The following is a 22,818-nucleotide window of genomic DNA, read 5'->3' on the forward strand; positions in this document are numbered from 1 at the left end:
GTGCCTCAAACTAGATTACTTTGTCCCATGTTCCCACAACTGATTTCTTATTTACATCTCTGGGCAAATTGCACCTTTTAGGGGGAGACTTATTTGACGGGCATGCAAAGTAGCCCCACAGTCACTCTCCATTTCATTACTGTTTTCTTCACATTCCTTATCAGAGGTTTCCTTGTTTATGGTTAGACTTAAGGGCCCAGCATATCATCATGATGACAGTAAGGTCGTGTTTGCCCTAGGCGGTCCCATCTTAGCCCCAGTGCCTGGCACCCACTAGTAAATTTGTCTGAAGAATCACGTCAGGCCCTCCTACAAGACAGTGAAATCCTTCAGGACTGGAACTGTCATATTCATCTTTTAAACTCCAGTGTCGAGAGGGGAAGGAAATGGAATCTGACCCTTCACCTCTTCCCCACAGGCACACACCAGACTCTCCAGAAGCTAAAGTAGGGAGGTATAGCTCAAGGAGTAATGAAGAGGGCGAATGAAAAGCTTGTCTTTTCTTTCTTCCCCTCTCACATGACAATAACATTTCTAAAATTTAGCAACACTGGGAGATCAGGGTGTTTTGTTTTTTTTTTAATAGAGGATTTTATTTAAATTTTTTAAATTTTTTTATTTTTGGGGGGTAGGCGGGCCTCTCACTGTTGTGGCCTCTCCCGTTGCGGAGCACAGGCTCCGGACGCGCAGGCTCAGCGGCCATGGCTCACGAGCCCAGCCGCTCCGTGGCATGTGGGATCCTCCCGGACCGGGGCACGAACCCGTGTCCCCTGCATCGGCAAGCGGACTCTCAACCACTGCGCCACCAGGGAAGCCCGATCAAGGTGTTATTGCCCTTTGCATACTCGAGGGCCACAGAAAAAGTCCCCGAGCAGCCCAGCACGTCCTCATGTTGTCCACTCATCATGTTCTCCTGAGTGCCCTGTGAGAATAGCTCACACCAGTGGACCATGGTGCAAATACCCAACTCCTGCCCCCAGCCTGGGCCGCTAGGCACAAGTTACCACTGATAGCTATGGCCCCTCACACTTTGCATCTTTAATGAAAATGGATCAAATTTGACACTGCAGGTGTACTTCTGCTATCTAGGCCAAGAATGATTAAAAATTTAACCCAAGTTACAGGTTTTCTACAAGGACTTAATCTGCAACTGCAGGAAGATCCAGCACCAATGGAGACCTGCTGTGAGGATTAAATGAAAGAGATTATGCAAAATGCTTCTGCTTAGCACAATGCCTGGCAGAACTCAATAAAAGAGATTCTGCTTTCCTTTAGTGGGTGCTAGAGAAGTTTCTGTTAACTGACTAGCCATTCCCCAGGGCCTATCACAAATGAATTTAGAAATACTGAAAATAAACAACTCAATGTGTCAAGAAGTTAAAAAGAAAAAATTATCTTTTGCATTTTTGTGTGCATTTGTTATTCAAGTAAAATACACATTTTTAAGTGCTCAGAGACTACAAATTACACTTAAAAAAAAAAAGTCACTGCCTACATTTGGACACTTGGGGAAATTTACTTATTCAAAACTTTGAAAAAAAAAAAATTGCCCTGGCTGAATATTTTAAATTCTGACTGGAAAACAAGAGTGTAATGAAAAGTTAGTACTATTTTCCTGTTTCTTTTATTTATATACATATATATCTTAAAACAGTTAATTTTCATTTTTAAATTACACAAATAATACACTTTCAATGTAGGAAAACTGGGAGATACAGGTAAGCAATGGTCTTATCTATATCCTTCCAGATTTTTTTTTCTTTGGACACATATATGTATATTTTGTTACAATAATTCCTGTCCCTCCAAAAAAACTTCAAAAATAACAAAAATCAAACAGTAAAACTAAAAGTAGACTGGTCTTAACTATATCACAGGTGCTAATTTATATTATATACACAAAGCTATCTACATTCATTTCAATTTCGACCTTTAAAATCTAAATTATGCTGTTCCAATAATACTAAAAGATGCCACTTTAAACAGCAGCAGTTTCAGAATAACTAAGAACTTGATTCAGGCATGTTCCTGATTGCTGATAAACAGTCAAGTATTATTTTTTTTCATTAAAATAAGTAGCTTTCTAGTATTCCATCTTTCGAAGAGAAGAAGGTTCTGCCAGTTCAGCCACAAGCTCCTCACACATTCAGTTACTTTTTAACGAACTCTTCATTCATTCTGGTGTTCTTGAAAATATTCGTCAAACACAGAAGATGACTCATCTTCATGTTCCTGACACAAAGGAAACACAAGATAGAAAATACATCCACTTCCCCTCAGTTGACCTAGTATATGCTTACATGTTTTTCAGGTAATGCTCTATAAGGAGCTAACACCCAGCATCAGCTCCAGGTGTTGCTCACAGTGATCGTTAATAATAACAAAAGGAATGACTGACAGAATGTTTCCAGACATGTGGTAAATTAAAGGGCTTATGTCTCATTTAGAAGTAAACTCTTCCTCGAGTTTACACTCACGCCGATTCTCAGCTAATGTGCTGTGACAGGGCCCCACTGACATACGTGAGGGCAGCCCGAGCCCCGTTGCATTTCACCTCCTCTTTCCATGTATGCCCAAGCTCTGAGTACAGAGAGCTTAACTCCATGGGATTATGCAGGAGGCCAGTGAGTGCTGGTAAACGTTTTTACCAAAAGGCAATAAACACCCCAAACCAGAAAGTACCTTCGGTTCTTTAAATTCCAAGTCTTCTCCATACTGAATGGCAAAATCAATATGCTGTAATACGATGTTCATGCTTTCTTCATCTGACTGATCGTAAGGCAAAAATCGAACCATGCTGTAGTCGTCAATCTACAAGTTGGGGATTTCGGAAAGGGTCATTCTGAAGTACAAAATACTTAATTTTCACATTATATTTGAGTTTTATAACCATTTACACTTCTGGTTAAAACCGTGTGTGTGTGTGTGTGTGTGTGTGTGTGTGTGTGTGTGTGTGTGTGTGTGTGTGTGTGTGTGTGTGTGTGTGTGTGTGTGTGTGTGTGTGTGTGTGTTTTGTGGGGAGGAGGGACAGACAGAGACAGAACAACAGCAAATCAATACTGATTTTTCTGGCCTCTGACCAACTAGAATACTTGCTGATTTGTTACTGAACCAGACACTGTTTCATAGGCATTTACCTGAACTCAACCACCACTAGAAATTCCAAAAGGCAAAGATAGTCTGAGCTCCCAAAACCGCTTGGAATAATAGACACGTCAGTTAACTTACTGGCTACTGCCAATAACTGCTTCTAAATTAAACTGCTGACCAGCCAGCCCACAGACTCCCACGCTCCTCCTTTGGCAAGGCAATAGGGTTGGACCATGTTTTCCAAAATGGTGGCCACTGAATGGATGCCAATACACACCTGACCAGGTCATTAAAAATAAAATCCAACAATTTCGAAAGCTTACCAGTCCACATATAGCGTGAGTCAATTTTTTGAATTTTTTGCTTCTTAAGTCGCTTGTAGGGTCATCTAATAAAGAATACATGTCTGGATCTAGAAACCTTTAAAAGTGAGAAAAGACTGATGAATAAAAAGGAAGAATAAATCAGGAAACTAGATTTATAGACTGACAGAACCTCACATCGAAATAAAGCTTAGAAGGTTCATCTCTGCAGCTGACATATGATGATATGGAAGAAGCAAACTCACTTCTCAATTTCCTTTTTAGCTTTCTTACTCAGCAGATCCATTTTCGTCATGATGTTAACTTGAGGAATTTCTAGAGAGATCATAGCACTCAGGGCTGATAAGATGCCAGAAATAAACTGAAGGAGGAAACAGAAAAGGGAAGATGAATCAACTGGTGCCAACAAAGTTCCCTGGTCTCCACATAAAACAGAGGCTCCTGCTCCTCTCTGAACAAAACTGGCCTAAGTAAAAGAAAGGCTAAAGTAAAGTAAAAGAAGACAGTCCACTAATCAGATTCCTGACCCCTGGTTTCCAAGGGTGAGGATAAGGAGGGAAAATGTAGATTTAATCCATGGTGATCACAAATCTCAATTTAGATGATACCTTTAATCTTTTCCATCAAATATTCCTTAGGGGCTACTAATGGGAAATAATGTTTGTTTTAGATAGTTCATAAACTAGACAAAACATCATCAGAAAAATAGACTTATATGAAGATACACATCTGCCTAATTTTTCTTGGTAAGTAGTTCCCCCAAATCTATACAGTATCACAATTTATCATTTGAGTTAAAAATACATTATTATAATAATTTAATATTACGGGATATTAAATAATTCTGGAGTATAGTTTGTGAAACATCCAGAAATCACGCAACAATTAAAGGAGACTGTCATCTGCTTGTACCCATGACTGAAAAATCGACAACAGATTTATCCTCGAACCTTGAACGACTCCACCATGAATTGAGAATCAACAAGAAAAACTCCACAGACTCGAAACTCCCACTGTTCTAGTTGCTGGACCAGCTGTTTCATCACAGGCAGGTGAGTGTACAATTCAATCTGACCTACATGAAGAACATTATGAGACTATTACAATCAGGATATATGTTAAATTACCAAATTACAGGAAAACAATTTTCTATAAGACAGCTGAGAAAAAAAAAAAAAAGGAAGTCAACCTCTGGTGGTAATATACTCAATTTTTAAGGGGTCTTACAGGCTCTTGAAGCAATCACAATACCTCGAGAATCCCAAGGAAACTATGCAGCTTTATGTAGAAAGTGAGGGTCTTCACACTTCCGTTTTTGCTGATCAAAAGTGAATGCTACAAAGGTGTGTTAGGTTTGGGAATCTTCATCAAGCTGTACACTTATGACCTCTGCACTATTCTGGGTGTGTGTATGTTCAGTTAAAAACAAAGGGGAGGGACTTCCCTGGTGGCACAGTGGTTAAGAATCTGCCTGCCAGTGGAGGGGACACGGGTTCGAGCCCTGGCCCGGGAAGATCCCACATGCCGCAGAGCAACTATGCCCGTGAACCACAACTACTGAGCCTGCACTCTAGAGCCCATGTGTCACAACTACTGAAGCCCGCACGCCTAGAGCCTGTGCTCCGCAACAAGAGAAGCCACCACAATGAGAAGCCTGAGCACCACAGGGAAGAGTAGCCCCCGCTCGCCGCAACTAGAGAAAGCCTGCATGCAGCAACGAGGACCCAATGCAGCCAAAAATAAATAAATAAATAAATTAATTAATTTTTTTTAAAAAGGGGAAAAAATGTGAGAGCCACAAACGATCAAAACTAGGTTAGGCTTAAGTCTTAAATTCATAATTTGGCTTGAGAAGTCGTGCGATCATCTGTCCCCTACCAGTCTCACCTCAGGACACTTCTCTTTGTTTACTGTGCTCCAGCCACAAGGGCCTTTTTGGTGCCTCAAACGCAGCTCATTCCTTCCTGCCTCAAGGCCTTCAGCATGCTGTGCCCTCTGCCTGCAGCACAGTCTCCCTCACCTCACCCTATGGTCTGGCTTACATGCTACTTGATGAGAAGCCTCCCCAACCTCTCCGTTGTGTGACGGTCTGTGCTACTCCTGTGGAGTGCCTGTCAGAAATATATTAAATAATCATTTGGGTGATTATTTATTTGTTTGTTTATTTATTTATTTATGGCTGCATTGGGTCTTTGTTGCTGTGCGCGGGCTTTCTCTAGTTGAGGCGAGCGGGGGCTACTCTTTGTTGTGGTGTGTGGACTTCTCATTGCGGTGGCTTCTCTTGTTGCAGAGCACGGGCTATAGGCACACGGGCTCAGTAGTTGTGGCACGTGGGCTCAGTATTTGTGGCTCGCAGGTTCTAGAGCACAGGCTCAGCAGTTGTGGCACATGGGTTTAGTTGCTCCGCGGCATGTGGGAGGGATCTTCCCGGACCAGGGATTGAACCCATGTCCCCTGCATTGGCAGCGGATTCTTAACCACTGTGCCACCAGGGAAATCCATTTGGGTGATTTTTGTTTATACTGCCTAGCACTCCCACTTGCCTGTGGGCTCCATGAGGGCAGAGACCATGGCTACCTTGCTTTCTAGGTATTTCCAGTGTACAAAATAAGCACTCAGTAAACTCAATGAATTAATATAAGCCAATGAGTAAGCGAGTTGTACCTTACCGCAGCAGGGTTTAGAGCTACGAATGCTCACTCTACTTTCTCCACTGAGGACAGAACGCGCACGACTTCAAGGAAAATGATACATTCAAATAGCTGACTTACCTGGACAGTCAAAAAGGATGTAGTCATCCTCCACATGGCCGAGACAGTCCTCTAGCCAATCGAAATTATTGGCAAAGTATTCCATGCAAAATACCAATCCTCCATTGGGACCGAACTGCAGAGTATTGTCCTCCATCACGTCATCCACCTCAATCAGTTCCCGGATGTCTGAAACCACAGAGAGGGCCCAGAATACAAGAGCATTATCCTCACTGGTGATAATTAACAATTATATAAAAACTCATATGCATGAAATTACTTCTGTACATGGTTATTCACTGTAGCAGTGTCCATGGTAACAAATTAAATACATTTTTGTACAGCCAGACAATGAAATCCTATCTAACCATAAAAAGGAGAAGCTCTTTAAGAACTGAGGTGATATAATCTTCCAGGTATACTGTTCACTGAAAAATGCAAGGTGCAGAACTCTGTGTTAGAATGCCATCATTTGTGTTTAAAAAAAAAAAAAGACAAAAAGACAAAAATTTACTATATATACAAATATCCATATTTTATTTTACATGCATAGACTATGGAAAGATACCCCAGAAACTAGCAACACTGGCTGCCTCAAGGGAGGGTAGCCACCTGCCAGGACATGGAGCTGGGAGGAAGACGGTTTCCTGCATACTTACTCTTCTGTACCCTTTGCAATTTGAACAATGTGAATCTACACCACCTATTCTTAAGCAAGTAAAACAAAACCATACCAAGAAAACCAATTACCGTTTCTTAATATCATCGCCCTAGGGAAGCTACTTAACCTCCCTGTGCCTCACTTTCCTTATGTATAAGAGTGAGGACAAATCATATATCCTGGGGTAGAAGGATGAGGACTGTATGAGATAATGTAGCTAAATCACCTACAGCAGGAGCTTAAACATTCTGGTATACACATGGTTCTCTTCTATTACAAATTTTTGGAAATCAGTACTCTTGTGTTCAAACCTACAATCTCAGTTCACTCACAGCCACATTTATATGGATAGTCTTCCTATGCACTTTCCCAGGGATAAACATCTGCTCAAAGTTAGGGCCTTCTAAAAGGATGACTCAAGGACACTAGTCAGTAAGGCACTTGGACCAGAAAGTGATGTGAACTTGGGGTGGGGGGACTTTTGTTGGCTGCCATGTGCATCCCGAAGCAGAGAAGGCTGGTCTGTAAGACAGACAAAAAGAGACAGAAAGCCAGCCTAGATTCCTGTTAGTTTTTATGTTTTGGGTTCTAGTCTCTCATAAAGCCTTACTTGCTCTTGGGTTTTGTGAGAAGTCCCCAATTCCTTCTAAAAAATCCTCCTTTTACATAGGCTAGCTTGAGTGCTCTCTGTTGGAAGCAACCAAATGATCCCAAAGCAATGAAATGCTTTTTCTCAAGCAAGATGACTGTTTCATACCTCTTCCTCTCTTTTCAACCTGCCTCCCTCACCCTACCCACACCCACTTCTAGCCACCCTCAGCTGATGACCACACATGACATTCACAGAAACCAGAAGTCAACAAAAGAGAATTTCCCACATTCCCACCACCAATAGTACATGGTGTCTTCCACCTTGGCTTCCTTCCGGCTACAATGGAAGAACCCCCCAACTCTTGGCAAAGGCAAAACCCTCCACCTGTTTGGGAGCCCCTCCCCTTTCTCACTCGCAGTCAACCTTGCAGTCATTGCCCCTCTCTGGTATCTTCAGTTTCTTTCTTTTTACTGAATCATTCTCTTCAGCATACAATTCTGTTCCAGTTACCATCTTCAACCTTAAAACCTCCCTTGACCCTCACATACCCCTCCAGTTATAGTCCCACTTCTTTGCTTCTTTCACAGCAAAACTTCCTCAGCAAGTCATCTCCGCTCAGCATCTACACGGCATCATCTCAGTTCACTCTTCAAACCACTCCAACCTGGTCTCCATCCCTACCATCCCATTGAAATCACCAAAGTCGCCAACACTTCCACATTCCCAAATCTCACAGACACTCCTCTGTCTTCTTGTACAACTTCCCAGCTGCATCTGACATAACCAGACACCAGCTCTTTTGTGAAACAGTCTCTTCTCCTGGCTTTTTAAAAATAATTTATTTACTTATTTATTTTTGGCTGTGTTGGGTCTTCGTTGCTGCATGCAGGCTTTCTCTACTTGTGGTAACCGGGGGCTACTCTTCATTGCGGTGCGCAGGCTTCTCATTGCAGTGGCTTCTCTTGTTGCGGAGCACGGGCTCTAGAGTGCAGGCTCAGTAGTTGTGGCGCACAAGCTCAGTTGCTCCACAGCATGTGGGATCTTCCTGGACCAGGGTTCGAACCCGTGTCCCCTGCACTGGCAGGCGGATTCTTAACCACTGCGCCACCAGGGAAGTCCCCTCCTGGCTTCTTTGACGCTACATTTTCCTGACTTTTTTCCTACCTCACTGACCCCACCTCCTCTACCAGACCCCTGAAGATGAGACGCCTTCAAGGCTTGGTCTTGGCTCCTTTTCTCTAATCATACTCCCTCCCAATGTGATCTCATCCAGTTCTGTGTCTTTATGTTCTAACTATACGCTGTTGACCCTCAAATTTACACCTCCAGGCCAGACCTCGTCCTGAATCCCAGAATATTACAACCGAATGTCTTTTTTTTTTTAATTAATTAATTAATTATGTTTGGCTGCGTTGAGTCTTCGTTGCTGCCCACAGGTTTTCTCTAGTTGTGGAGAGCAGGGACTACTCTTCATTGCGGTGCGTGGGCTTCTCATTGTGGAGGCTTCTCTTTGTTGCGGAGCACGGGCTCTAGGCTTGTGGGCTTCAGTAGTTGCAGCATGCAGGCTCAGTAGTTGTGGCGCAGGGGTTTAGTTGTTCCACGGTATGTGGGATCTTCCCAGACCAGGGCTCGAACCCGTGTCCCTTGCATTGGCAGGCGGATTCCCAACCACTGCGCCACCAGGGAAGTCCCCGAATGCCTTCTTGGTATCACCTCTTAGATAGCTATCAGACATCTCAAACTTAGCAAGTGCAAAGAGAACTGCCTCAAACTTAAACCAATTTGTCTTCCTCCTCAGTAAACAATATCATGCACTCAACAGCTCAAGTCAGAAACCTAAGAGTGACCCTTGATCTCTCCCTTTCCTACACGCTTCTAGTTCAATCTCCCACAAAATGTTGCTAATTCTACTTGCAAAATATATACCATATCTGTCTGCTCCTTTGTATCTCCACCATGACCACCCTAGTCCAAGCCACCTAGACAACTGTAATAGCCTCACTGCTGGTCCCTGCTTCGACTCTTGACCCTCTAGAGTCCATTTTTCATCTGAGAGCCAGTTATTTCTAAAAACATAAATCAGGGACTTCCCTGGTGGCACAGTGGTTAAGACTTCACGCTCCCAATGCAGGGGGCCCGGGTTTGATCCCTGGTCCGGGAACTAGATCCCACATGCATGCTGCAAGTGAGAGTTTGCATGCCACAACTAAGGAGCCAGCAAACCACAACTAAGGAGCCCTCAAGCTGCAACTAAGGAAGGAGCTCACAAGCCGCAACTAAGGAGCCCGCCTGCCGCAACTAAGACTCGCCACGACCAAATAAATAAATATTAAAAAAACGAACAACCCCTCCACCAAAAAAAAAAACCCAAAAGAAAACCACAAATCAGATGTCAATCCTCTCCCCCTGCTGGAAACCCTCTAATGGCATTCCACTGTTGAAAGGTGCTATAAGTTGAGGATTTTTTTTGGCGGGGGGTGGCTGTGCCGCACACAGCTTGCGGCATCTTAGTTCCCCGACCAGGGATCGAACCCATGCCCCCTGCAATGGAAGCGCGGAGTCCTAAGCACTGGACTGCCAGCGAAGTCCCTTATAAATTGAGTATTTGTGTGCCTCTAAAACTCGTATGTTGAAAACCTAATGCCCAGGATGATGATATTAGTGGGTGGGGCTTTGGGGAGGTGAATGGGATTAGTGCTTTCATAAAAGAGGTCCCATAGAGCTCCCTCTCCCCCTTCCATCATGTGAGGACACAGTGAGAAGTCAGCAGTCTACAACTGGGAAGAGGGCCTTCGCCAAAATCTGACCATGCTGGCAGCACCCTAATCTTGGACTTCCAGCCTCCAGAACTGTGAGAAATCCATTTCTGTTGTTTATAAGCCACCCAGTCTGGTATTTTGTTACAGCGGCCCAAACAGGCTAAACAGGGTAAAAAACAGGAAAAACCCCATACTTCTCATGTCCTACTAGCTCCTACCCGTCTCTTTCCTTCATTCCTTATGCCCCAGCTCATCATCATCTTTGCTTTTTCTGGAACACACCAAGCCCTTTCCCATCTCTCCCTTATATAGTGACCTTGATATTCTTCCATCTTGGAAAGCCTTTCGCCAACTTGGTGAGCACATTACCATCTTCAGGTCTAGGCCCAAATAGCTTCTTCTCAGAGCCGTCATCCCTAAAGCAACCTCCCCCACTTATTCCTTCTCATCAGCCTAAAGCAGTCCTTACCACAATCTGTAACATGTTTATCATTTTGCTTATCTCCCTTGCTAAAAGGTCCACAAAGGTACGGATAGTATCTGTCTTGTCCTCTGCTATAACCCTGGTGCCTGGCATAAAGTAGGTGTTCAACAGACAACTGAATGAATTAAATTAAAAGACAAAACAAAACATTTAGGTTGTTCACTTATAGTATGATCGGCAAGAAAACAGGTTTACCAAACATGATCAAACATGAAAGAAACAAAAGAGAAAGGTGGTGAGGGAAGAGTCTACTAACTTTTAATTCTTACATCAGAGACTAAGAAAGGATACTGTCACATACGTCAACAGGAGCTGATGTCACCAAATGACATTCAGCCTCGTGTTGTCCACCACGAAACCAGGGGACCAGACTGTATTAATTTTCAGCTTCTGTGTTGAGCAGTCAGTGCTCACTGCCTCCCTACTCCCCTATTTTTCCTGAAGGAGGGGGAAGGCTCTGCTCAGGACTTACCAGCCATCACGGAGTAGTTGAAATGTTCTGCGGCAGGATCTAGGTTCACAACTTGGACAGACCGATTGAGGGCTTCACAGTGCTGGGCGATGGTGGTACAATAGGTGCTCTGTGATGTCACAAGGCATGAGGGGTTACAGCAATAAGCAGTGCAGTGCTTACCCCCTACACCTCCAGAAGGACTCTCCACACCCCTTGGGCAGTGTCTGCTAAGGCGAAGACTGTTCCTTCATTGACCAAGAAGTTGACTGAAAGGAGGGAAAAGGCACTGGGCTGGGAGCCAGGACACCTGACTGGGCTGCAGATCCAGACCTGGCTCGGACTCACGGGTAACTCTGGGGAGGGTGCTTTTTCCAATCTGTCCCTCAATTTTCTTGTCTCTAACTGGAATGGCCTCCATGATCACCAAGGCTCCTTACTGCTCTAACATGCAACAAGTGGAATTTAAAGGGAAGATTTCTGATTACACAGTGCAGCACCTGACACAAGGTGTCTCCACTAGGATTGGTACAGTTCAAACAAAGCTTTAGGTGGGGTGGTCAGGGACGATGTCTCTGAGAAGGGAATATCTGAGCTGAGAGACAGCAGTGTGCTTGCCAAGCCGGGGGAGTAACATTCCAAGATGAGAGAATATCAGGCCAGTAAATAGCCTGGAAGTGCACTATCAGTTTACAACTTTGGGTTTAGAAAACTTTTTATCCCTCATGTACTACGTTAAAATCGCTAGGCTACTTGTCTGTCTCTCCCACCCTCTATTTAAAGGCAGGGATGTGGGAACTTTCCTGGCGGTCCAGTGGCTAAGACTCCATACTCCCAATGCAGGGGGTCCGGGTTCAATCCCTGGTCAGGGAACTAGATCTCACAGGTAGCAACTAAGAGCCCGCATGCTGCAACTAAAGATCCCACTCGCCTCAACGAAGATCCCATGTGCTGCAACTAAGACCTGGCGCAGCCAAATAAATACTTTTTTAAAAAATAAAAGATAAAAAAATAAAGGCAGGAATGTGTTGGGAGTTCCCTGGCGGTCCAGTGGTTAGGATTTGGCGCCTTCACTGCCAGGGCCCAGGTTTGATCCCTGGTCAGGGAACTAAGATCCAGCAAATCATACGGCGAGGCCATAAAGTAAGTAAGTAAATAAATAAAGGCAGCGATGTGTGTTATTCAGTTGTATATGCCCAGGGACTATAACAGTACCTGGTACATAATAAATGCTTGATAATTATTTCTAATTGACTCATATGTTTGAATAAACTCCACAAGTGCACAGGATTTTTTTTGTGTGTGTTTTAGTCACTACACAATCCCCAGGGCCCAGAACAATGCCTGGCACAAAGAACATGCCCAGTGAGTATCTCTGGTAGCAGGCATCAAAAGTTTATAGAAAGATACTTATCTAACACAATCAGTCTGAAAATTAATCTAGAATATAGAAATAACCTCTATCATGCTTTTTTTTTTTTTATCATGCTTTTATCTTTCTCCTCAGTGACTTTACACACACTGTTCTCTCTGCCTAGGAGGTCCTCTCTATACATCACACTGTGTTGTAAGTAACTAGTCACCTGTAAGTATTCCCAAATAGGCTACTGGCTTCGGGTGAGCAAGGGCCATATCATAGTCACATGTGTATCTCCTGCACCCAGAATAGGCCAAGCATCAGAGCAACGTGTTTCTCAATTTAAAAACTGAAGCCACACAACACCTCCACAGGCTCCAGTGTTTCCCACACTCCTGTTACTTGATAAATATCGTCACAATTTCTACCATATTTGAGTGCCCCTAACAAGATTCCCTTAATAGTTGTTTACAAGAAAAAACTGTATCTCTAACCAGAAAACCAGTTATACTTGCCATAACGTGAAGGTAACCATAAAATTATATACAACTTTAACAAAATTCTTTCAGTTCTAGCTAAATATAATTGCCTGTCAAAACCTCTGAGTCTAAGATCTGCTCTCCAAAAAGACTTGAGAATTAAAGAAGTGTTGAAGATACGCTAGCACCAAACTGATTATTTCACCTCAATGCAAACTGAAAGAAAACTGAAAAGGGAGCAACTTTCTCAATACACGATTCAATGTTCATTAATGTCAGGCCCATGTACCTCCTAAAGTCTCCTCAAATTCCAGAAGTCCACGTCTCAATCTCTGAGAAGCAGTGATTAACGAGACCCCACTTTAACCTCCTGGGTTAAAGACAGGGGACAAATTCTGGAGTTAGACAAAACTAGATTCAAATTCCAGCCATCATTTACTAGCTGTGTGACCCTGAGTAAAAACTTAAACTTTCTGTGTCTCATTTTCCTTACCGGCAAAATGGGAGTAACAGGACTTAACTCACAGGGTTGTTAAGGAAATAAGTTTTTTTTTCCTTAACAGGAAAGGATCTGGGGCTTAAGTACGCAATACCTGGGGCAGTATCTGGGGCTTAAGTACGCAATAAGTATTAGCAACTATCATCAATCTCCTTTCAAAACAACAACAAAAGGGACACTGAAGCCCAGGCTGCAGAAGCGAGCTGCCCAGGGTCTCAAGGTCCCCAATACACACAACCGCCAGCCCCTCCCTCAGGACCTGAACCTCCCGGCCTCCCACAAAAACTTCGACATTTCTCTCCTTCTCCCGCCAAAGCCTCACCTTCCCGCTGCCTGCGGGGCCCATGACCAGCTGCGCATACCGAGGCATGCTTGCTCCCCCTGTTCCTGACACCTCCCGCCGCCGAGACTCAGAGCGCCACCACGACACTCCCTTCAGCCTTCGCGCGACGCCCACTGAGTTCCCGGAACACGACTACAAACCAATCGCAGTCCAAATTCCTTTTGCGGCTTCAGTTCGGCCGCGCCTCTGACTACGGGGTGTCCCGAAGGCCAAATCCTATGTGAAACGCGTTTTGCGAAAAGCCCGGGGAGGGTGTGCGCGTGCGCAGAAGTAGTTGGCTGAAAAAGACGGTTGGGATTCTGGCGAGGTCTGGTTGCCTTGGTGATAACGGACAACCGTAACACTCTGCATCCCTCAGCCGCGTGCTTTGGTCCTTTATTTGCGTACTGATGTTTGACCTATATGGTGACCCTCGAGATTTACAAATTTGCAGAGGATCTGGATACTGAGGTGGAAAGCACCTTCCGTTTTAGAGGGAAGGTATACTTCCTTTCCGTGACGCATCCCTTCCACAAAAAGATGCAAACGTACAAACGCTCAATCAACTAAAGGACTCCCGCCCCTCCCCCAACTTAACTCCAGGATCGTGGATCTGCCCTCCTCGCTCTCCCGAAGCTGTTCGGGCAGTGTCCGGACTTCATCGGAGGGGGCTAGAATCCGGCGTCTGCCTCTTCACCCCCAGTATCGCCCTGCCTGAGGCACGCGTGCTGACAGGGGAGGGGAAAGGGGAAAGCTTCTCGCGCACATAGCTCGCGGTCAGGGCACCCGGGAGGAGATGCCCGGCCAGGGTCCAGTGTCCGAGTGGACGGAGTGCAGTTCTTCCACAGAGCCGCCCACAGTGGCCAGGGCCGAGGGTGGCGGCGGCGGGTGAGGCTGCGGGGCCCTGAGGGGTTTGGGAAGATGGCGATCAGCCCCGGGTCGTGATCCCCGGGTAGAGGAGGGGGTAGGAGCAGGCTGCTCCAGTAGACTGGTCCCCAATGTACTGAAGTGAGAGGAAGAGAGAAGCTTTGTTGTGGCTGCGATGGGAAATATGGAAGCCGACTCAGTTTAGGGGAAGGGCTTCTGAGGGAAGCTTAGGAGGAGGGTTGGTGCAATGACTGACTAAACGCGGTGACTGCGACAGTCGCCTGGGTGCCTCTTCTGCCCGAGGGGGCGCTACGAAACCTGCTGGACATTTTGCGGTCTGGTCAACGTACTTCTACAAAAAAGGGGTTGGCGGGGTGGGGTTGGGGGGTTGGGGGGCACCAAGGGAACAGAGGTTCAAAGAAGCGCTTCCAAGTCAAATCATTTCCCTGTGTGTGACATTAGCCACCTTTATGTCAAATTGGGATTCATAATCTGTAATGAGACAGATGACTCTGAATCTTAGAGACACCTTGATTTTAACATTTTCTTCACCCAGTAGTTCCTATTTCATTTTGAGCAGGCTTTTACTATTATTTCCTGGATGCTGAAGACAATTAGTTGCTGAAGTTACTGCTGGGGGCAGTATCTCCTCATCCCTTGCATGAGTTATTCCCTAAAAGTGAGAATTGCCCGGTGTTCCTCTCAAGCACACTGTCATGGCTCCTGCTGCACCCATGGCCATCTTTAAAAAAAAAAAAAAATGTATTTGTGGATTGAGGACTTCTAAAGATAGGATGGGGTTGTGTGTTTCTTTGCTGTTCGTCACAGCGCTTGGCAAAGTTCTGGATCCCAGTATCTCAGGGGATCAATGAATTCCTGGTCATTGAATAAATTGCAGGAAGAGGAAAAAGGGAGTGTTTGTCAATTTGAGAAAAGAAAAAATGAACTTGTACAAAATTAGAAACATTCCAGACCAACTTATCAGTTCCAGTTCACCTTAAATTACATACAATAAATTACTTTATTAAAAATAAGGAAGAAAATATCATGGATAGCACAGAAGCCCAGACAACTTTATTGAGCTCGGTGTAGGAATTAGATTAGGTGGCTATAAAAGTAAAGCCAAATCTGGCTTAAAGTAAATCCTTTACAGAATGGTAAAAATCTCAGATAACCCACTCTGAAGAAGCCTGGAGTCATTAGGATATAACCAGAATTACAGGAGAAGATTTGCAAGACATTATTATCTGATGGAAACATGAAAAGTAAAAAGCATCTGCAATACTGTCCTTTTTTCATTTAAAATGCTTTCTTTAATGCTTATAAAGCCGTCAATTATTACATATTATTTACATCTCTTTTTTTTTTAAACAGATCAGCTGGATATCCTTATTACCAGAATTCCAAAGGTATTGGTGAGTAGAGCGTATAAAGAAGATAATATGTATCAATAATATGGCTCAGAGAAGCCAGTTTTGCTATAACTACTCACACAATGGAATTTTAAAAAGTCTTCATTAGCATCCTTGGTAAACTCTTTAAGATTTTCAAACAACAATCCAGCAGGTTCTTTGTCTCCTGTTAAGATATCTCACATCAAACGAGTACTTCAAAATTGCAGTGAATCTGAAAAGAACTGTGTTTATAACTGATGTTGGTTGAAAAGGACAGAACACAACCTGGGGTTTATACACAGGTTGAAGGAAAAAATTCTAAATTGTTCAACTTCAAAGAACATAAAATATTTCTCAGTGCTGCTATTTTCCTCTCACTTGAAGTAAAGGATAGAGCTGCTGGAGGTAAGAGGTTAAGACAGGCCCCCAAGACCTCTCACTAGTTTTTTGAGGGGAGCAATTTCAATTCAATGATATATAAACCTGAATTCACTTTGCTTTTCCTTGGAAAATTTATAGTCCTTACAGTTACCTAGGAAAAACACACACATATCTGCGTGTATATATATATATATATATATATATCACTATTTATTTTATATACATGTGATTGTTTTAGAATGGAATTGCTGAATCATATGGCAATTGCTTGCTTTTTTTGAGGAACCACCATACTATTTCCACAGCAGCTGCATCATTTTATTCAATATATTCCCACCAGCAGTGCGCAGGCGTCCAATTTTTCCACATCCCAGCTAACACTTGTTTTCTGTTTTTTTGATGATAGTCATCCTTATGGGTATGAACTGATACCTCATTGTGATTTTGATTTGCATTCCCCTAATCATTAGTGGTAGTGAGCATCTTTTCATGTGTTTATTAGCCATTTGTAGATCTTCTTTGAAGACATCCAAAGTCTATTCAAGCCCTTTGCCGATTTTCAGTTGGGTTGTTTGTTGCGTTTAACTATTATTATTATTATTTTATTTTATTTTTTTAGAAGATGAAACCACCTTGATGGCAGTGTCTCTTTTTAAAAAAATTATTAATTAACTTATTTATTTATGGCTGTGCTGGGTCTTTGTCGCTGCACGTGGGCTTTCTCTAGTTGCGGCGGGCGGGGGCTACTCTTTCCTGCCATGCATGGGTTTCTCTGCGATGGCTTCTCTTGTTGCAGAGCATGTGGAATCTTCCCGGACCAGGGATTGAACCCGGGTCCCCTGCATTGGCAGGCAGATTCTTAACCACTGCGCCACCAGGGAAGTCCCTAAAGCTCTTCATTTTAACACTGCCTCATTAAAGGGATAAAATGTGTGTTATTCTATCTTGAGTCTAATGCAGAATAGAATTTCGAAACTATATACTGAAGGCAAATGAATAAAATATTTTTGAAAATCTTTAAAGCACAAATCCTGCATGTATATTCCTGTTTAGTATGGTCTGACATACAATAAACTAAAGAAATAAGTTACTGTCAACATTTTGCATCTCAGCTAAGTTCAAAATAATTTTGTCCATATGTAATGATTATATATCATTATATATAGTAAATATTTATAAATATCTTAGATTTTTGTGTGCTCTAAAAGCAAATGGCATATTATAATGTCTCTTCAGATTTAACAGTCTGACTCATACTGGTATTCCAGGATAATCAATGACACATGTAAATAGATGGATCTTAATAATTAATTTGTTAAACTGATCTTTGCTCATGAAATTCACATAATAATGTCCTTGTCTACAGATAGATTCAAAGATGGACCCAAAATGAACTCACACATAACCAAGCTGCAAGAGTTATGGAAAACGCCTCAAGTTCAAACAATTCACATCCCTAAGTCAATGACAGAGACATCCTTTCTAAAGGTATGCTAACCAAATACCAATACTTTATTTAAATACCAATAGTCTTTGTATTCAGAGATGAACTTTTTATTGAAGATAAGCTAGTTAGAGGGTAAGGCACTGTGGAAGACAAGTACACCCAGCACATTGTCTAGGAGTCCATAAGTATCTGCTGGGTAAACTCATGAGTGAATGCAAGGATTTTATCATTATAGATTCCCTATCATAAGAGTTCTTTCAGGGTTTTATGATACTTTGGATCTAATATACCTTTACTCAGGAAGCTCAGTGCCAAGCACAAAGATGCTTGAGGAAAGTTCCACTCTAGAGACAGAAACCCAACCTCATAAAGATTTTGCTCAAGGACTACAAAATTAAAAGCAAGTAAGTAAAGAAAATGGCAATAAACACTTCATAATTGTTGACCTGTATTACCCATTAAAGATCATAGCTGGCAGAAGTACCCTCTCTAGAGCAATGTAAATTCGGGTTACTAAAGATCTGTGCAAACTGATAAGTTATTTCTGACCAACATTTAAAATTTTCTCTGTATTTATTATCTATTCAGTTCAGTAAATCTCGTGTTTGTATGTATATACACATGCATATATAATGGAGTCCTGCATTTTAGGTGAGCGTTAATTTCTAAAATGAGCAAGTACAGTGAAAATCTTAGTCAAAATTACTTATATGACTGGGACTTCCCTGGTGGTCCAGTGATTAAGATGCCACACTTCCACTGCAGGGGGCACGGGTTTGATCCCAGGTCAGGAACTAAGATCCCACATGCCGCTAGGCACGGCCAAAAAAAAATTACTTATATGAGAGACCAACAGACTACCCTCAGTCTGTCCAACACGGAGAGTTATTCTTCTGGTGCTAGAAAAGACTGTTTCTAAGACTAGAGTAATTGTGTTGCTTTTAGGTACCACTTTTGAGGTACCACCTCAAACATCATATTCAGAAGGCAAGATGCCTACACTCACTGAGAGGCACATGGGAACTAAGATTCATTGACAGACAGCAGATTCACACTTTCCTTATTCTTCTAGGGCAGTGTTTCTCAAACCCAATGGGCATCTGAATCACTTGAGTGGAAATGGCAAACAGAGTCACTTGTACTGTTTAAATGGCCATATCTTTCTCTCTTAGTTTTTTGGCCAAATGAACATTCTGTCCTTTCAGATATGGAATATTGCCAACCTCTGTTCTACAGTGCAGCCTATAAATCTTGTTTTGTCTTCTAGCATCCAGACCTCACCTTAGGCCAGAAGCGTTACCTGTGCAGCATTGCTAAGATCTATAATGCAAACTATCTGAGGATGTTAATGAAGAGGCAGTACACGCATGTGACCCAGCACAGCTCACAAAAACCAGGCAGGTGCACCTCCAGGTAGTTTCTCACTAGTTCTCACACGAAACAAGAGGGTGTTCTAACAGAGGTGATTTGTGTGACAGGTGTCCTCACTCATCACAGGAACCACTGCAGTTCTCGTTACTCACATAAGCAGCATCACCCCTGCACTACATGGCGACACCAGCTGGAGAGAGAGGACTCGGGGCCTTCTAACATTGCAGCTGCATCTGCACCTGAGATGATCATACAGCATTCCCTTTGGCGACCAGTGAGAAACAAAGAAGGGTTTGTTTCCTACTCTTTAAGAGAAAAATGTACCCCTCAATTTTATTTGAGCTAAATGACATTAAATCTTGTGTTCCCCAATATGTTCACTTTGTTAAATTCAGAATAGGTTGGACAAAAAGCACAAAAGAATGCTATCTTATAGTCTCTTTACTGAGCTGACTGGGATATGCTACTGTTTTTAGAACTTTATGGAATTGTAAAAATTTCGATCAGCTAAAGATATGGAAGACTGCCCTTTTAAATGATTCCCACTCAAACTTAAAATACAAACACTTCTAAAAGGAGAAGCATATGGTGGCTTATGCACAGGGGAATACTATAAACAAAAAAGGAAAAAGGAAAAAAAGAGATTAAGATGCCCAATTATTCAACCTGCGCTACAATCATTAGCTTTGCATCTCAGGGTTAGTATGTCACAGGAGAATTCAGGGTCTGAAAGGGTCTCTTTGGTGATGTCGGCAGCTTAATAAAAAGAATTTATATGGTCTTCCGCATGCATTTGGTAGCTGTTCACTGTGCTGGTTCCAATTAAGTTGCTTCTCTTTCTTACAGTTTAAAAACTGGATATGCATCTAAAACAAGATGTAAGTCACTGAAGATTTTGGGAAAACCAGGCAGACTGTTCATGCAGTCAGGTAAATGTGGAATTCTTAATATATGCATTTTTAAAGATGTCATGCTAAAAAATATTAAACCCAATACAGTTCCATTTCTATTAGAGAAGACATTAAAAAAATTTAGAATGTGACTTGCTTATATTGCTCCAAACAAAACTAAACATGAAATCGATTTCTGCTTTCATTTAAAAAAACACACTGCTCAGGGACTCCTGCATGCAGGATCTTATTTCCCTGATCACGGATCGAACTCATTCCCCCTGCAGTGGAAGTGGGGAGTCTTAACCACTGGACCACCAGGGAAGTCCCCAGACAGCAATATTTTGTATAGAATCAAATAGTTAACAAAGGGCTATATCACCTATACCATTTTGTTTAATATTCAAACCAGTGGAAACAAACCAATTATTATTATCAAAATTTTACAGAGCAACTCAGACAAATCCACATTTGGGAAGGATCAGCATAAAGGATCCTTCTACCACAAGTACAGAATATCACAAAATGAAAAAGGCAAGAGAAAGACTGAATGCTCAGAAATATTCCTCAGAATATCGATAAAGTGTAAAGGATTAAGTGGAAGTTAAATAATTTCCTAGTTACTACCACAGTGAGTAGGGAAGTTGGTAGAAAACTGAACCCATATCCCACTGCTGTATGACAGCACCACTCAGCTCTGCTCTAAGTACCGTACCATATGCCTGTCCAAGAAATGAGGGAAATGGCAGGGGAGAAGGTAAGTCTGGTTCCAAAAAGAACGGCTGGAGGCAACCACAGATAGAGGAGAAGTCCCCATGGTCCCCCAAGAGAAAAGAAATGAGAAGGAACTTAAGGAAAACAGAGAATACTGAAGCTATAACTTCCCCCAGTCAAAAGATTTTGAAAAGCAATGGGAAAATAGGACTTAGTAACAGAGAATTTGCTATACAATAACTTGGTTAGAATACAGTACTGGGCATCTTATTTTTAAAAATAAGAGATTTAGGGGGAGAGGGAGATAATTAAATTTTGAAAATTGCAATTTGTTTTTGCCAAAGGCTTATTAAAAAAGTAGGTCATTTTGAAGGTTGTTCTTGTACACAAATCTCAATTTTCAGGATGAAATACTTTATTTCCAAAACAGACATTATAAACTCTTATTTTTTCCTTCAGTTTCTACAAATGATTCTGAATCGTACATGAATGAAGAAAAAAAGGAAGACGATTTGCTAAATAAGTGTATGCAATCAATGTCAATTGAAGAACAGGGAGAACATCTGATGCTAACTTGACAATCTTGAGTATTGGTGATGTGCCAAAGGTGGGGGGAAGGGATTGTGAATTGTGTCCTCTCTCTACATTCAGTATTGTTATTCACCACTAAGTCATTAAGTAATTTTAGTTTGTTCAGAAACTTTTACTACCATGTAAATGGTTTGATGTATAGTTCCATGTACCAATGATATTTTGTGTAATAAAATTTGTGTGAAATATATGCGTGTAGTCCTAGCTAGATACAATTAAAATTTTTCTTGTCACCTAAAACTGAATTATTCTTCTTTAAATCTGACAAATACATTGTATAATTCTTTTTCTGTTTACAATAAGTCCTAAAATAGCAACATTAGAATATCCTGGAAATATTTTTCAGATCAGGCTGAGGAAAACTCTTAATATCCTGATATAGAATAGCATGATAGAGGTAACATCCTGGCTTGCTCAATAAATATTATCTGCTTGAACACAAGTTAAAAATGGAAATATCAATTTGCCCTATCTTATGAAAATTGCGACTTGGACTCTCAAACTAGATTTAAGTTGGGAATAGTTGTATTAATGAAAGGATTGTTCACATTACATTTTTGCTCTAGTGTGCTTGCCTTCTAAATGTTTTAGAACATTAGTGTTTTAAAATTTTATTTTTTTAAATTTTAACTTTCTTTTGAGGTATAGTTGATATACAATATTATGTAAGTTGCAGGTGTACAACATAGTGATTCACAATTTTTAAAGGTTATACTCCATTTATAGTTATTGTAAAATATTGGCTATATTCTTTGTGATGTATAATATATCCTCGTAGCTTATTTATTTATACATAATAGTTTGTATCTCTTGATCCTCTACCCTATCTTGCCTCTCCCCACTTCCCTCTCCCCACTGGTAACCACTAGTTTGTTCTCTACATCTGTTTTCTTTTTGTTATATTCACTAGTTTATTTTTTAGATTCCACATATAAGTGATATCATACAGTAATTTGTCTTGCTCTATCTGACTTACTTCACTTAGCATAATGCCCTCCAAGTCCATCCATATTGTTGCAAATGGCAAAAGTTCACTCTTTTTTATGGCTGAGTAATATTACACTGTGTATGTACGTATGTATGTATGTGTGTATATACACACACACACATACACACCACATCTTCTTTATCCACTCTTCTGTTGATGGACCCTAAGGTTGTTTTCATATCTTGGCAATTGTAAATAATGTTGCTATGAACACTGGAGTGCACGTATCTTTTCAAATTAAATAGTAGTGTTAAAAAAAATTTTTTTTGTTGTTAAAACATGAAGAATAGTGCACTTAAAAGCAACAGTCTGAAGAATCACTGATGATTTACTATGTCAATATGGTATTCTATTTAGTTAATAAAATCTGAGTCCAACATTAACACCTAGAACGTTTTAAGAAAGAGC

General features: G+C 41.8%; 2 protein-coding genes across 3 annotated transcripts; one reads left to right on the forward strand and one right to left on the reverse strand.

Moving 5' to 3' along the window:
* Nucleotides 1-1,605: 1,605 nt before the first annotated feature.
* On the reverse strand, nucleotides 1,606-13,892 carry GPN3 (GPN-loop GTPase 3). Its single transcript, XM_082641376.1, has 8 exons — nucleotides 13,768-13,892; nucleotides 11,132-11,240; nucleotides 6,185-6,352; nucleotides 4,364-4,488; nucleotides 3,659-3,774; nucleotides 3,414-3,510; nucleotides 2,683-2,811; nucleotides 1,606-2,232 (listed from the first exon to the last, which is right to left on the reverse strand). Exons 1-8 carry the CDS (start codon nucleotides 13,813-13,815, stop codon nucleotides 2,170-2,172), a joined length of 855 nt encoding a protein of 284 aa, XP_082497502.1. The 5' UTR covers nucleotides 13,816-13,892; the 3' UTR covers nucleotides 1,606-2,169.
* A 295-nt stretch (nucleotides 13,893-14,187) lies between these two features.
* Nucleotides 14,188-22,790, forward strand: FAM216A (family with sequence similarity 216 member A). 2 transcript variants are annotated; one of them, XM_082641382.1, is made up of 7 exons: nucleotides 14,188-14,655; nucleotides 16,009-16,049; nucleotides 17,776-17,897; nucleotides 19,124-19,269; nucleotides 19,354-19,518; nucleotides 20,074-20,156; nucleotides 21,291-22,790. In XM_082641382.1, exons 1-7 carry the CDS (start codon nucleotides 14,564-14,566, stop codon nucleotides 21,407-21,409), a joined length of 768 nt encoding a protein of 255 aa, XP_082497508.1. In that variant the 5' UTR covers nucleotides 14,188-14,563; the 3' UTR covers nucleotides 21,410-22,790. The 2 variants fall into 2 exon arrangements, with proteins under 2 accessions (XP_082497508.1, XP_082497507.1); XM_082641381.1 differs by having other exon boundaries at nucleotides 14,333-14,655; nucleotides 19,124-19,253; nucleotides 19,335-19,518.
* Nucleotides 22,791-22,818: the final 28 nt, after the last annotated feature.

The sequence above is a fragment of the Mesoplodon mirus genome, assembly GCF_964341445.2.
Source record: "Mesoplodon mirus genome assembly, chromosome: 13".
NCBI lineage: Eukaryota > Metazoa > Chordata > Mammalia > Artiodactyla > Ziphiidae > Mesoplodon > Mesoplodon mirus.